Source organism: Myotis brandtii, unplaced genomic scaffold (assembly GCF_000412655.1).
Source record: "Myotis brandtii unplaced genomic scaffold, ASM41265v1 scaffold356, whole genome shotgun sequence".
NCBI classification, from domain to species: Eukaryota; Metazoa; Chordata; class Mammalia; order Chiroptera; family Vespertilionidae; genus Myotis; species Myotis brandtii.
The window spans coordinates 308751-324100 of record NW_005363687.1 but is presented as its reverse complement, the minus strand read 5'-3'; the positions used below and the strand labels follow the sequence as shown (position 1 = coordinate 324100).

The following is a 15350-nucleotide window of genomic DNA, read 5'->3' as shown; positions in this document are numbered from 1 at the left end:
GACATAAACAGAAAAATGTATTAATAATAATCGTAGCAAACAACAATAATAGCATACACTCAAACTCCAATCTATGAGAAGACAGACTTGTGGATATGTGTGCACAGAGTCAAGGCTTTCTTATTATGCCTTAGCTGACAGTGCACATTCCTTCCTCTGTCCCAAGCTCCCCTAAGTCTATAACACATTCAGGGTCCTGGTTTTATGTAGTCACTCAGTTTCAAATTTCTACCTCTCTGGGAGGTCTGCTCATTTGCTGAATGGGTTGAATGCCCCTTGTCCTCTGAATCTATTGGCCCTTCAAAGTTGTGTCAAGGGCATCAGGAAACACAGCCCTGAGAAGGGTCTTCTTTACAAAGAGCCCCTCTTAGTGCCTGGCAGGCTCCTTTACAACAGGAACCTGGGAGGACTGCCGAACAGGCATGAGGACTTGAATACACAGGACTGATGACTTTTGAGAAGTCAAAACACCAATCACAAAGTAAGATCAAAGCAAGAGCAGTTCCTGTTCCCCACCAGGGAAAACCCAAACCTTTTGAGTTTTTTGATAAGACTAAGTGCTTCAAAGAGTGAGTGTAAGTTTCGGGGAGGGCGGGAATCAAAGGTCATGTCAGGGACTTGGAAAAGGTGACTTCATCAGGCTTTGACGATAAGAACTGGACACCCCTGGAAACCCAGGCATGGAGGAGCCACGGACCAGTCGGGTATCTGCCCCCCTCATGGTCTCGCTTCTCTGCTCACTATCTCAGCAGGTCCTTCTGTGTACCTGGAGACAAGGAGCCGAATCAAATGTTCTTAGAAAAGTAAGAACACTGAAAAAGTGTCAGATGTTCACGCCAGCTGTAGAGAAATCAAGGGGGCTGCTCTGAGGACATGATGCAGGGGATTCAGTTGTTCCATTAATGTCTGGTGAGCATTGACTCTGTTTCCAGGCACTCTTCTAGGTGGGGATACAACAGCTGAAGAATAGAACTGTTCTAAGGAATCACGTGGTCATTAAATACGCAACCAAATAAAGATTATGTTGCAGACATAAATTACAGGCAGAGAATTACAATTTTGATAGAGTGGCTACTTAAAGTTAAATGGTAAGGGAAAACCCTTTCTCCAGAGATAATATTTAAGCTGAAATCTGAATGACAACAAACAATTCTGCAAAGATAGAGGGAAGTGTCCTGGGCTGGCACAGCTAGTGCAAATGCCTCATTCAGTTTTGAATGCAACGTACCTACAAATACTTCTCCTTGTGCCTAGCCCTGTGACATGCCCAAGGAAGACATTTGATAAATGTTCCGAATGAGAAGGGTGGAAAGAGAGGAAGTCAGTGTTGTCAGTAGACTAAACAGAAATGGAGGGTAAACTACAGATACAGAGTTGTGTTCCTGTGCATGTGTGTGCGTGTGAGTGCACACGTGAGCATGTGTCTGGTAGAATGTCTATACTTGTCTCTTCTATAAAAAATGTCTGTAGGAAAATAGCCTGAGAAGCTGTGATTCTAGAGCAGGGGTGGGCAAACTTTTTGACTCGAGGGCCACAATGGGTTCTTAAACTAGACCGGAGGGCCGGAACAAAAGCATGGATGGAATGTTTGTGTGAACTAATATAAATTCAAAGTAAACATCATTACATAAAAGGATACGGTCTTTTTTTTTTTTTTTAGTTTTATTCATTTCAAACGGGCCGGATCCAACCCGCGGGCCGTAGTTTGCCCATGGCTGTTCTAGAGGGTCAGTTGCAGAGCTATAGAGATGGATGCATGGGAGGGGCCAGTAGAAGGAGAAGTTTAGGGTATGAAAGTAGAGAGCTGCCCAGTGCGGCTGAAGGGCCCACCATCAGCCCTGGAGAGCTGCCCAGTATACAGGAGTTCTAATAATGGTTGTTTATTAACTTGGGGTGAAGGCCAGTCCAGCACTGTTCCGGTCACCAGGCTAATTGAGCCTGACATTGCTGAGGCATCTGCCAGAGGCCTGGGCTGGAGGACAGCTTCCCTGCCACAGCCTTCGTGCTCTGAGGAGGCCCTAGTAAGTCGTTTCTGGAGGACAGAGGTGGAGTCCTGGGCCAAGAGTCTGGCCACTTGACTTGATCCTCATGAGGTCCAGGCAGGGGCGTTGGTGGGGTTGTCAGGCCCACTCAGGGCCTCTGTCTCTCTCTGACTTGTGGCGTTTATGTTCTTCTTGGATCCACTTGACTATCTGCAAACTAAAGGGTGGTCTTTTCAGTCAAAGGGAAGAATGGAAGTGGGGTATGTTTAAACCTGACCTTGGCCTTTGGTATAATCAGGGAAAGGGGGAAAGAAGATAGAAAAAGGAAAGGAGGAGAAAATGTGATAAAGTTTCCTTCCAACTCACTACTTCTCACTGCATCCTGGAGGGAGGGAATGGCTCAGGGAGCCGAAGGGTAGGCAAGGGCAGATGGTAGTTATGGGCCAGCAACATTGGGATTAGTGGCCAGAGAGGAGCAGAGGGAGAGGCCCATGGGGCTGGGCTGTGAAGACTTCCTGGAACAGAGACCAGCTTGAGCAAAGGCTGGAGGGGACTCTGACAGCAGGTTGGGGATACAGAGCTTGGGGGCCTAAGGGCAGAATGCAAAGAAGCCTGCCAGGAGAAGAAGAATGAGCTGAAATCCTGCCAGGCCCAGTATAAACAGAAATTTTAGGAGCCTGGGTTCTGGCTGGCAAAAAAATAAATAAATTAATAAATGCCTCACAGTAGAAAACTTCAAACCAAGGGAAGAAAAGATATTTAAGTCTTATGTGGCCAGGATCAATGATCAAAGAAGGTTCCTTGGGAGGGCCAGAGCCCTGCCTCTGGGAACTCTGGGTCCTGAGCACCAGCAAGGGCCTGTCATAAAGTAAAAACTGTAGATGAAATGATTGACAGACTTCGGGAAACAACTGTGGTTCTGAGGTTAGGTGAACCCCGAAGTGTAAAAGGGATTGTTATGTGAAATGAGAGAATGGACGTCAGAAACCAGGTCCTACCGAGAAATGGGCCTTGTGGGAACTCGGATTTCCTGCTACAGTTTGAGTCTAGCTCTCAGGCCCATAGGTAGGAGAAGAAGAGGGAATCTGAAGCCCGCTTGGTCCTCAAAGACTGGAGTTGAGAGAGGAGCCGAGGCTCACACCGGCATTGAGCTTGCCTTTGCCCCAGGCCACCAGGAGCAGAGTTAGGTCATTTCCAGACCCCGCGGGCTCTCATGCATAGGGCCTGCCTCACCCCCTAAGCCTTGTACCCACAGGGGCACTGGAGGCCCAGGGAGAATGGGCTTCTACCAAGTTCTCTTGCATCTACCTTGACTTCAGCACTGATCAAATTCTAACTTCCTTATCGTCTCCTCAGTAGCCTGGGAGAAACTCAGAGTCAAAGCTGGCGTGTCTGCTGTCCCGAGCACAGGATCCAGCACAGCAGAGGTGGTAGCGGATGTTGACTACATGGGATGAGATGTAGTTCTTTCCCTCACTCTCTCCACTACCAGGTGAGGACCATGTTCTGGTTTGTATCACTTCCCACCCTTCTGTGTGTGGTGACAGTGTCCTTCTCAGAACCCACAACCTGTGAAGATGCCCAGAAGGCCTGCTCAGTGATTGCCTGTGGCATCCCAGTCACCAATGGCACCCCAGGCAGAGATGGGCGAGACGGAGCCAAGGGAGAAAAAGGAGAACCAGGTACCCAGGCTGGTCTGACTTCTTGAATCTTTACTCCCCAGAGGGATCTGAGACAGAGCCATGAGCAGGCTCCCCTTACATTATGATGTCTCCTAAACAAAGACGCTGCTGTGACCTGTCTCCCACCTTTCCACCCAGAAATCAGTGGTGTGTGTTTGTCTGTAAGAGGCGGTATCTGCAGCCCGGGCAGCTGGCGCTGGAGGCAGGTCTTTCTTTCTCAGGTCACCATTAGTTTGCTGGTGGTTTCTGGAGTCAACGTAAATCTAGTGCTGAGCTTTTGGAGGAAGAGAATGAGAGACAGACACTGGGTCACATGTCCTTCATCTTCCAACAGGGCAGGGGCTCCGAGGCTTGCAGGGCCCTCCAGGGAAACTAGGGCCTCCAGGAAGTAGAGGGGCTCCTGGGCCGCCAGGAGTGAAGGGTCAAAAAGGAGATCGTGGAGACAGTTCAGGTAAGGAGCTCATCTCAGCACAGCATGGGCTGAGGGGACTGGCTGGGGAACTGGAGGGCCAGGTGGGAGGGGCCCTTCTCCGCTGCCCCACTGGCAGACCTCCCCTCTGCTTCCTGACCCAGCACTCTCACTCCTCCCAGTCCTTCTTGGGGCCTCAAGGGATTCCCACAGGCGCCTGAGAACAGACTTGCTACCCTGCTGGCCACCCCTCAGTTGCCCCTGCAGATGGACCAGCTCCCTCAGCTGGAGCAGCTGATGCCAGGCTCCAGGATGTGCGGGAGGAAACCAGTCCCCTCTGGGGTTGGGTTGAAGTCTGTTGTCACAAGAGTGGCAGGAAGATGGTCTGCTTCATAAGATCCCTGGTGCAATAGAGTAATGCATAGAGTAACTGAATAAATTCATCCAAAGTGAAATAAAGTAATTAGTAGCAACAAAACAAAAGTGATGACCTCACATAAATATTTGCCTGCTGGCCCATCATGATTATAAGAATATTAAAAGCTCACCTGGAATAAGAAATGAAAGCATGATTAAGAAAATTTTTCAAAAAAGGAGAATGAGTTCGGTCTTTTCGTATAAATGAGTGTAATATTACAGTATTTAAGCAGTGTGTGAAGAAAAAAAATCCAGAGCTATAGTTTGCAAGTTACTGTTACTGCTATTATTATTACTACTTTCAGAGTTACAGTTTATAAGAGTTATGAATTATGTCTGAGAAGGCAGAAATGCAGTTATGTTTTATTGTTTTGCTTTCTTATTTTTCTAGAATAAGCATACTTCTTAATAAGCTCCCCCCCCCAAAATACTCTGTTCTTGAATTTAGGGTCTTTTTCTCAATATATGCCCTTCTCCCATTGCTTTGCAGTTACGGAGACTAAGCTGGCTAACTTAGAGAGAGAGCTGAGGAGCCTGGAGGCGGAACTGGACCGCATCAAAAAATGTAAGCCTCTTCCTGCCCCACTGGGTTCCCGCACTCCCCTTGTCCTTGAGTGTTCTGGGCTTTCAGGAGGTGGAAGAGAACTAACAGTTGTGAACATGTATTATATACCAGGGCCTGTGCTAGGTTGGCATTTTCTCATAACATGGTTTCATTCTGCCCTCTCATCGCTGCTGTTTGTGAGCATTAAGACTATTTAATTTACAAGTGAGAGAAAATAGGTCCAGGATTTGTAGATAATTCATTCAGCATCACCCAGGTGGGAAGCAGCAAAGGAAAGACTGCATGGAGGTCTGCTGCCTCCAAATCTTCGCTCCTTCCTCAGCACCTGCTGTTCTCAGATGGCTGTCTCTGTCCCTTTCTATCCTGGCGTCCAAGCCTGGCAGCAGTGCACCTGCACTGGGGCAGTTTGTGCAGGGGGACTGTCTCCAAGACAGGCTCCCCCAGGAGAGGCGGGGCTCTGCCAGGGCCTTCCCTACCCTGAGGAGCTCCCCCTCACTAGGACCTGACCTGAGGGGGTTGCACATGGGCTCCTTTTCAGAGTCCTGACTCCCCAACAAGGGCGTGGTCACCTACTGGCCTGGGCTCCAGGCCAAGTCAATCCCACCCGTCCTTTGTGATTTCAGTGCTAATCTTCTCCTTGGGCAAGAGGTCTGGAAAGAAACTCTATGTGACCAACGGTGAAAAGATGCCTTTTTCCAAAGTGAAGGCTCTGTGTGCTGAGCTCCAGGCCACCGTGGCCACCCCCAAGAACGCTGAGGAGAACAAAGCCATCATGGAAGTGGCCAAAGACCATGCCTTCCTGGGCATCACAGATGAAGCGACCGAAGGCCAGTTTGTGTATGTGACAGGAGGGAGGCTGACCTATAGCAACTGGAAGAAGGATGAGCCTAATGACTTTGGCTCAGGGGAGGACTGTGTGATCCTTCTAAAGGATGGGATCTGGAATGATATCTCCTGCTCTTCCTCCTTCGTGGCTGTCTGTGAATTCCCAGCCTGAAGAGGCAGTTCCTCAGCCCCTCCTTGGCTCTGCTGAGCTCTCTGCTGCCCTAAAAGAAAATTCAGGGATGTTTTTCTCATGCCCAGTGTTGACTCATTCTTTGGTGGGGATGGAAGGAAAATGAAGGGATGGATTTGATTATGGGATTAGGGAGTGAAAAGAGGTTGACATGAGAATTTCTGGTCCACTTCTTCGCAGAGGACACCCTCTGTCTTGCCTAAGAGCATAGCACTGGGTCACAGTCAAACCATGGAAAGGGCCCAGTCTAGCCCTGTCCTTTCTCAGAGGGGACACTGCGGTCAGCCACAGGGACCCATGGAGGGCCACATCTGTGTCAGTCAGCAGCAGATCTCAGCCGCCAAGAGATCCAATTCTTTGTGTCCAGTTGCTGCCACCACTTGATGCCCTCGATCCCTCCCCATGGCTAGCCCAGTCCTATCTGTGACATGGATATGTCTTTAGTTGTTCATGTGCTGCACCAGAAAACCCTTCACCTACTGTAAAACCTCGCAATATCCAATGTCCATGTTGGAAGTCCAAACCTGTAGAGAATGTTTATAAAAGTTTATCTGAACTGAACAGAGGATACACCAGAAAGCCAGAAAACAGCCCGAGAAAATGCCTCTCAGAATGACAGTTTGTAGCTTCCTTTGTGCACTTGGAATTGAGGAGGGAACTAAGGGAGAAAACTGAAGGTGGAGGAAAGCCAGGCAGGAAATGGATTGCAGGGTAGGTGACAAGATTCCTTGCTCTCTAGAGGGTGGTTTCTCTTGAGGGGTCTGCAAAGAGGCAGTTCAAAGGTGGGTTAACCCTTTTACTAAAATCACTAGATGCCTGCAGTGTGAGTACTCACAGTGACCTGCCCAGTTAGAAATCTGTCATCAGATCCCCCTGTGAGGTTACAGTCCATGGAACCCCTTTTGCTTCCACACCAACACGGCACCATGATTAGTCCCAGGAATCCCCAAGTGGCTGTGGCCTCCTTAGAGTCACCAGGGCAATCTTGAGGACAAAGGACAGCCTTTCCTCCCAGCATACTTTTAGGACTGATTTGATATGACCCATGCCAGCATCACTGAGGGGGGCAAAAGGTCAGGCAGACTCCTGACCTCCCTCTTCACAGGGCACTATCAGTCTCAGTCTGTCCGTGGTCAGTGTTCCCTTCCTCCTGGGACATCCTCATCCCATTATAGGTCAATGGGTCCATTATTAGTTAATACGAGAGGGGAAACTCCCCAATGGTGAGCTTCACACCCTGTGGGTGAAATGATGCAGCGTCAACCAGTAGGCCGACCAAACACTCCTCTGAGCAGGATTCTGATGCTGTGGGCGCACAATCCTGCTCATGACCATGCATGTTTGTAGTAATCTCAGGGTCAGTGGAGCTGAGAGGCTGCAGATCCCATGCATGAAACTGGGGAGAGAGTGAATTGCAGCTCCACTTCGAGGCCATTCACCAAATAAGATTGAAAAATAGTTCATGAATGTGCCAAAAGCCACTTAATAAAATGTTTTTATTAAAATTAGTTTTCTATTCTGTTTTTCTTTGTATCTGAACTACCAGAGAAAGCACCCTAAACTTGGGAAGTGCTTGATAAGTATTTGTTGAATGGGTACACCCCCAAAATCTCCACATGGATCTGTCAAGTGAATGTAGGGAGAGGCCACTCCCAGGTACCCTCCTTCTGCTGGACTGTAGAGCAGGGGTGAGAGGTCGCCTGGGAAATGTAGGGGTGACGGGGCAGGACCTGGCCTCTAGCACACCGAGACTGTCACATTTCTGTGTTTTCAATCCCAGGAGACTCTCCTTCAAGCACTGCACCTGGGGGCAATGCCAAGAGTAATTCCATGATGTTGAGCAGAACAATTCTCTATTTTCAATTAAAGTCCATTCTGCTTACCAGAGGAGTGGGAGACTACTTCAAGTTTAGAGGCACCTATCAAACCAATTATCAAGGCAAATAGAAAAAGGAAAGTACAGAAACTATTAAGAAAAAAGGAAGATACACATATGATGACTCAGCAAAGAAGGATTACTGCAACCAAGCATAAAAGTTAAGGCCTAAATTTTCTCACAGCCAAGAAAACAAGGAGAAAACAGACGTAACCATTATATAATTATTTCTATTTTCTGTAAGAGGCTGGGGATTCGTGCTCTGCCCTGAGGGGAATGTGTTCATGTTTATACTGTGCATAAAGGACAGTATCTTTAGATATAAAATTGTAGAAGACAGTCATGTACTTCACATGGATTGTTTCCCCATATGTAGTGGTCGCCCCTAGTAAGAGAAACAGTAAAAATCTACAGGACAAACTCGAATACTTCCATTCCCCTTCCAGCCTTCTCCTCTACCTGTTCTTCCCCTGACCTCGAATCAGATCCTCTTTTCAGAGCTCCTCTCTCTAAATGCATCTGCCTGCCACCATTCTGCCTCGATCTAGAACTGAGGCAACCACCTCCCTGAGATTCACTTTCCAATTCTTATCAGCAAGTAGTGGAACCCATGCAAGTTAGCTTGGGTGAAGGTGGCATAAATCTAAAGATACAGGATTCTCATGAGGGTCTAAAGATAGTAACTACAGTTCATCCAGGCTTCCCAGGACCTGGAACAAGAGGGACATATGGATTCAAGGAGACTGTCCAGACAGCCTCTCTCACTTCCTCGCAGGCTAAGGGCAGGCAGTTCCCTTCACCCAGGGATATAGGATGACGACATTTCTTGCACAGGGGACCTAATGAAACCAGGGGCTCCAAGGACAGGCCTTTGGGCCTTAAGCAGCACATTCCCCTTGGACGTCAGGAATGGGGAGGACTGAGGGACCTCTTGAGCCCCGCTGTTTGCCGAATCCCTCCCCAGGCTGGCTTTTGGACCAAGAAACTGGCAGGCCTATCTGAGCTGCAGTTTTTCTCTGCTGCGTCTAGCAAAGAGTGAGGACCCGAAGGTCATGGCTCAGTGCATTCCTGGACAGGAGGCTGGAGCTGAGACCTCTGTGGAGCCTGGGCTCTGACTCCAGGGTTGTGCCCAAGGGAGAACCAGGCCTGGGTGTCTGTGCCATGTTGAGGCTGGAGGAGAGGCAGTAGGTTGGTGGGAAATGCAAGGTTGGCAAGCATCTCCCTGCCTAATGCACTGAGTGGCATGTGAGCTCCCTGGGCCTCAATCTCTATCTAAATTGCTCTGTCAAGGCTTCTCCCTGCTAAAGCTGGAAGAGTCAATGGTCACACAGATTCAGATCCGTGGGGCCCATTTCAGGAGCAAATACACAGGATCTCAGAACTGTTTTCAGTCTTTGTTACCTGCCATTTTGTCCAAAGTCATTGTGGCCTGAACACGGATCACCTGTTTCTCAAGTCCATAGAAAGCCAGATGAAGTAAGTTAGAATGGCGAGTCCACCTTGCTCTCAAGATGGGAACCTTGCATTTAATGTACATGTAAGTCAACGGTCTCCTGAGGGAGCATAGACCCAGCCAGTGTGATTTGCTTCCGCAACCAGAGGGGAAACAGCTACCAAAGCTTGCAGTGCTCAAGGCCTGGCTCCAGCTGGGCTCTCTACCTGGAATTGCAGGGTCTCATTTCTGCAGAATCACCTTTGTGTGGAGCCCTACGGCTGTGCTGTTCTCACTCTCAGCCATGCCCATGCCAGAGGATGGGGACATGGGGTACCGGCTAATGGCCTAGCATTCGCATTCCTCAGCCCTCTTTTGTGTCCTGGGCCTCCTGCTTCCTTCCGTGTGGCCGTCAGAGATCCACCAGCGCCGGGTCACAGTCAGAGCTGGACTTGTATTTGCAGGTGGCAGAGGGCCTCTGACCTGGAAGGTTGTTTGTCCTAATTGTGTAACTGACCTGTGCATTAACCTGCCAAGAATCAGGGATTCATTTCCCGTTAACCAGGAAGAGACCGAATGTCATCATGGGGATGTTGGGAAGTGAACTTCACAAAGTGATGTTGTCTTTGTAACCCTGAGTGCCACCTCATGTGGTTTTTTAGAGGAGTGTCAGCAGAGCTACCTGGAAGGCTTGGCAGAGTCATAGGGTCAAGTTGGTTCCTCTCTGAACCCAGTGCATCAGAAGCTCAGAGACCTTCACCTTGATGAGGTCCCTATGCGATCCAGGTGTTTGGCCAGTTTTGGAAACCACTGCTCAAGGAAATAACACCATCCTAGCAGCTCTCTGCCTGCCTTTTACCTTCACAGGGAGACCCAGAAACCAGGGGGCCAGGGCTTCTCCATCCGTGTAGCCCTTCACAAGGTGAAGGGGGTCCTGCTTAACTCCACAGTGTCAGATGCCAAATAATATATTTCAACAGCTCATATCCCTCTAGTAAAACACAACTCCTGACCTCTGCATTTCCAAGGTCTGACTGCCTCCTGGCTTCCGACAATGGGCCTGGGTCTGGAACATCTCTGCCGAGTGTCAGAGAAGGTGAGGCACTGCGCAGGTGAACCCTGAGTGGGGAGTTGTGCACATGAATTTGGGATCTTTGTGCATGTGTGAGTGTGTGAGTTTCTGTATAGAAACCAGGAGACCCAGTGCTTGAAATTCCCAGCATCCTGCTGTTAGCAGCCTCACCCCTACCTCCCCACCTCCCACACTCAGCCTATATCCAGGTGCCTTACTCTGCACATCCCTCACTGAGGAGCATTGGTTGGTGGTGTCAGGGCCTCTGGGTGAGGTACGTACATGCTTGGTCATGGACAAAGTGTCCACAAATGGCCTTGAGCTGAGCACCAGGACCCCTGGGCTCAACAGAGATTGGGTGGGTGATAACATGATCCCCCTCTTACAGGTCCTGGCTCTTATTGTCAGCATTGTCCTCCCCCTCAAAGCCTTTATCTGACCATTGAATGTAAGGCTAATCCAACCCCAGTTCCCATTACAACACCCAGGTTTATTTTCTTATTGGCAGTTGTGGACATCTGAAATCATCCTGACCATTTACTTGTTGGATTTTGTCAGTGTAGCAAAGTCATTAAGAGGAAGCTGTAGTTCTGGCTGGATTGTCTCAGTGGATAGACCATTGGACTAAAGAAAGAAGGGTCTTAGGTTTGATTCCAGTCAAGGGCACATGCCTGGGTTGCAGGTTTGATCCCCTGTGGGGGACGGGCAGGAGGCAGCCAGTCAATGATTCTCTCTCATCACTGATGTTTCGATCTCTCTCTCCCTCTCCCTTCCTCTCTGAAATCAATCAAAATATATATTAAAAAAAAAGAGGACACTGGAGCCAGACTGCCTGGATTCACACCCCGTGCAGCTGAGGTCCTGAGCAAGTCACACACACTCTGGACGTTGGTTCCCTTCTTGGTAAACATGGGATATAAATAGTGCCCCCCTCACAGGGCTGTGAGGAATAAATGGACTGGCACAAATAAGGCAGCCAGAAGCGCACTGGCCCTGATTGACTGGCAAGCATTCCTTCTTGGTGTTACTTGATTAGTATGATCACCTGAGTCATACAATGAAGTCCAGGGCCCATAACAGGGCTGGGGACCGCCTCACTCTCCATAACTGTTGAATGAATAAATGAATAAACAAATAAACAAAGGAACTGCAGTCCTCAAAAATGTGTGACCCCACAACCTTCTCTGGAGCTTGACTCAGCTCCAAGCTGGAACCAAGAGAGAAGCTGTGAGACTTATTTTGAAAATGGCTCTGGGCACAGCTTCCTTCCTTTCTTTCTTTCTTTTTTTTTTTAATATATATTTTATTGATTTTTTACAGAGAGGAAGCGAGAGGGATAGAGAGTTAGAAACATCGATCAGTTGCCTCCTGCACACTCCCCACTGGGGATGTGCCTGCAACCAAGGTACATGCCCTTGACCGGAATTGAACCCGGGACCCTTGAATTAGCAGACCGATGCTCTATCCACTGAGCCAAACCCCTTAGGGCTACACAGCTTCCTCTCTTGAATAACTGGGTTTAGCTGGGCAGCAGGAGCAGTGGCTTTATGCTGCCCTCTGCTGGTGTGTCTAAGACATGGCTAGCAAACTCAGAAAGCCAACATGGGGGCCAGGTGAGTGGTGGGGCCCTTGTCTGCAACTTCAGATGTTCCTGCTTTCTTCCCTTCTGCCCTGATTGCTATATCCAGTTAGAATGCATTTCCTAAATGCCCCTCCCCTGTAGGGACAGGTCCAGACATACTCTCCCACTGGGTGACCAGATAGCCCTCATGTCCAGCAATCCCTGGAACTGGTGGAATTCTTTGCTCCTGGTCTGTGTGTCTCTCTCATGTCCACACCTTCACTGTGAGCTCTTCAGAGTGCCACCCCACGTCCTCCTCCTTACCTGCCCACCTCAGATCTCTGTGTCTAGGCTGATGTCAGAATCCCTGCAAGGACAGGACTGGCTGGTGGAGGCTGGATGTGTGCGCATCCCCCTTAGCTACCTCTGTGTATCTCTGTGATCTTCAACAAGAATCAAGCTCTATGTTGCCCTCTTCCCCCGACTTTCAGCATCAGCCAGGAGAGACTGTGCACTTCTCTTTGAACCAGGTTCCTTTTTACAACATTGCTAAGTGTTTACCTCTGACTGTTGTGGTGCAGAGGAGTTCAGGCTGAGGACCTGTAACTAAGGAAACTTGAGAGACTGCCCTAGGACCCATGAAGACACCTAGCAGACCTCAGCCCACATAGAGATGTTGGGGATCTCCTGCAGGTCTCCAGTGGAGATGACATTGTTGCCCCACTAGCTGTTAGTTTGTGTTGTAACTGAACTTGGTCTTCCTGGAAGCCCAGCTGATGGGAGCACCAGGATTATTGCAGGAGACCCAGAAGGTGCCTTCACTTGCTCACTGATGCAGCTCAGTGGCTCCCCTGGTTGGGTTCCCTCAGGTCCTGTGGAGCCCTGTCCTCTTACACCAAGAACAGCAAACACTAGCACACGTGTTGCCCCTCTCCTCCCCCATATCACCAGCAGACGTGGCCACTCAACTGCCATATACTCAGCCGGGATGAGACCCCGGGGCCATTTTAACCCTGCAGTGACTACCAATGGATCTGAGATGGTGTGTGGAAAAGATCCCATTGTCCAGCTCTGCCTGGTGCTTCTGCCAAGTTCAGCTTCTTATTCACCTAACAAACCGTGGCATTGGGACCACAGAAGCACTATCAGAGTCCATAGGAGAGTTCCCTGTGTGACCCTTTACCCAACAAGTACATCCTTTGGAGAGAAAACCTTGACCTCCTTTGAGGACCCTTTCTTGTGCTCTGTCTGCAGTTCCTAGGTGAGCATCTACCCTTACTTGAGGTCTGGTTCCCAAGCATCCCAAGGGCAGGGACCAGGAAAGGTGGGTGCATTTAGGATGCACCATGTGGAAGGGGTCTGAGGAGTCCAGAGGCGGAAGCACCCACAGTCTGAGATGGAGATTGAGTATGATGTTGGCTGTGGGCCTGTCATATATGGCTTTTATTATGTTGAGGTATGATCCTTCTATTCCCACCTTGCTGAGAGTTTTTATCAAAAATGGGTGTTGGATTTTGTCGAATGCTTTTTCTGCATCAATTGATATGACCATGTGGTTTTTTTCTTTCAATTTGTTTATGTGATGTATTACGTTTATTGATTTACGGATGTTGTACCATCCTTGCATCCCTGGGATAAATCCTACTTGGTCATGGTGTATGATCTTTCTGATGTACTGTTGGATCCGATTTGCTAAGATTTTGTTGAGGATTTTGGCATCTATGTTCATGAGGGATATTGGCCTGTAATTCTCTTTCATTGTGTTGTCTTTACCTGGTTTTGGTATTAGGGTGATGCTGGCTTCATAGAATGAGCTTGGAAGTGTTCCTTCCTCTTGGATTTTTTGTAGTAGTCTGAGGAGGATAGGTTTTAGTTCTTCCTTGAATGTTTGGTAAAACTCCCCTGTGAAGCCGTCTGGTCCTGGGCTTTTGTTTGCTGGAAGCTTTCTGATGACTGCTTCAATTTCTTCCATAGTTATTGGCCTGTTGAGATTTTTAGATTCTTCCTGATTAAGTTTTGGAATGTTGTATTTTTCTAGGAATTTGTCCATTTCCTCCAGGTTGTCTAGTTTGTTGGAGTAGAGCTGTCCATAGTATTTTTTAACAATCATTTGTATTTCTGTGGGGTCTGTTGTTATTTCGCCTCTATCGTTTCTGATTTTGTTTATTTGGGTCCTCTCTCTTTGCTTTTTGGTGAGCCTGGCTAGAGGTTTGTCAATCTTGTTTATCCTTTCAAAGAACCAGCTCTTGGTTTCATTGATTTTCTGTATTGTTTTTTTGGTCTCTATGTCATTTATTTCTGCTCTAATCTTTATTATCTCCTTCCTTCTGCTCACTCTGGGGTTTTCTTGTTGCTCTCTTTCTAATTCTTTGAGCTGTAGATTTAGATGATTTACTACCATTTTTTCTTGTTTTTTGAGGTAGGCCTGTAGAGCTATAAACTTCCCTCTCAGGACTGCTTTCATTGTGTCCCATAGGTTTTGGATTGTTGTGTTTTCATTGTCATTAGTTTCCAGGATGTTTTTAATTTCTTCTTTGATCTCATTGGTAACCCAATCAATATTTAATAACATGCTATTCAGCTTCCAAGTGTTTGAGTATTTTGGGTTGTTTTTATTGTAGTTTATTTCTAACATTATGCGATTGTGTTCTGAGATGATGCTTGGTATGATTTCAATCTTCTTGAATTTGGGGAGACTTTGCTTGTGACCCAATATGTGTTCTATTTTTGAAAATGTCCCATGTGCACTTGAGAAGAACGTATATTCTGCGTCTTTGGGGTGAAATGTTCTGAAGATGTCAATTAAGTCCATCTGATCTAGTGAGTCATTTAGGATTGCTCTTTCTTTGCTGATTTTTTGGCTAGAGGATTTATCCAGTGATGTCAGTGGTGCATTAAAGTCCCCTACTATGATTGTATTGTTGTCGATCTCTCCCTTGATATCTTCCAGGAGGTTTTTTTTAATGTATTTTGGTGCTCCTACATTGGGTGCATGTATGTTTATCAGGGTTATATCCTCTTGTTGTATTGATCCCTTTAGTATTATGAAGTGGCCTTCCTTATCTCTTGTTATGGCCTTCACTTAGAGGTCTATTCTGTCTGATATAAGTATTGTTACCCCAGCTTTTTTTTTCATTTCCATTTGCCTGAAAGATATTTTTCCATCCTTTCACTTTCATTCTGTGTGAGTCCCTACTTCTGAGGTGGGTCTCTTGTGGGCAGCAAATGTATGGGTCATGTTTTTTTATCCATTCAACCACTCGATGTCTTTTGATTGGAGCATTTAGTCCATTTACATTTAAAGTTATTATTGAAAGGTACTTGTTTGTAGCCATTTCT

At 47.7% G+C, this 15350-nt stretch overlaps 1 protein-coding gene across 1 annotated transcript; it reads left to right on the top strand.

The window, feature by feature from the left end:
• The first annotated feature begins 1755 nt into the window (after positions 1-1755).
• LOC102253296 (mannose-binding protein A) lies at positions 1756-6131 on the top strand. The gene is made up of 5 exons (XM_005871771.2): positions 1756-2021; positions 3475-3664; positions 3999-4115; positions 4981-5055; positions 5679-6131. Exons 1-5 carry the CDS (start codon positions 1791-1793, stop codon positions 6050-6052), a joined length of 987 nt encoding a protein of 328 aa, XP_005871833.2. The 5' UTR covers positions 1756-1790; the 3' UTR covers positions 6053-6131.
• The last annotated feature ends 9219 nt before the right edge of the window (positions 6132-15350 follow it).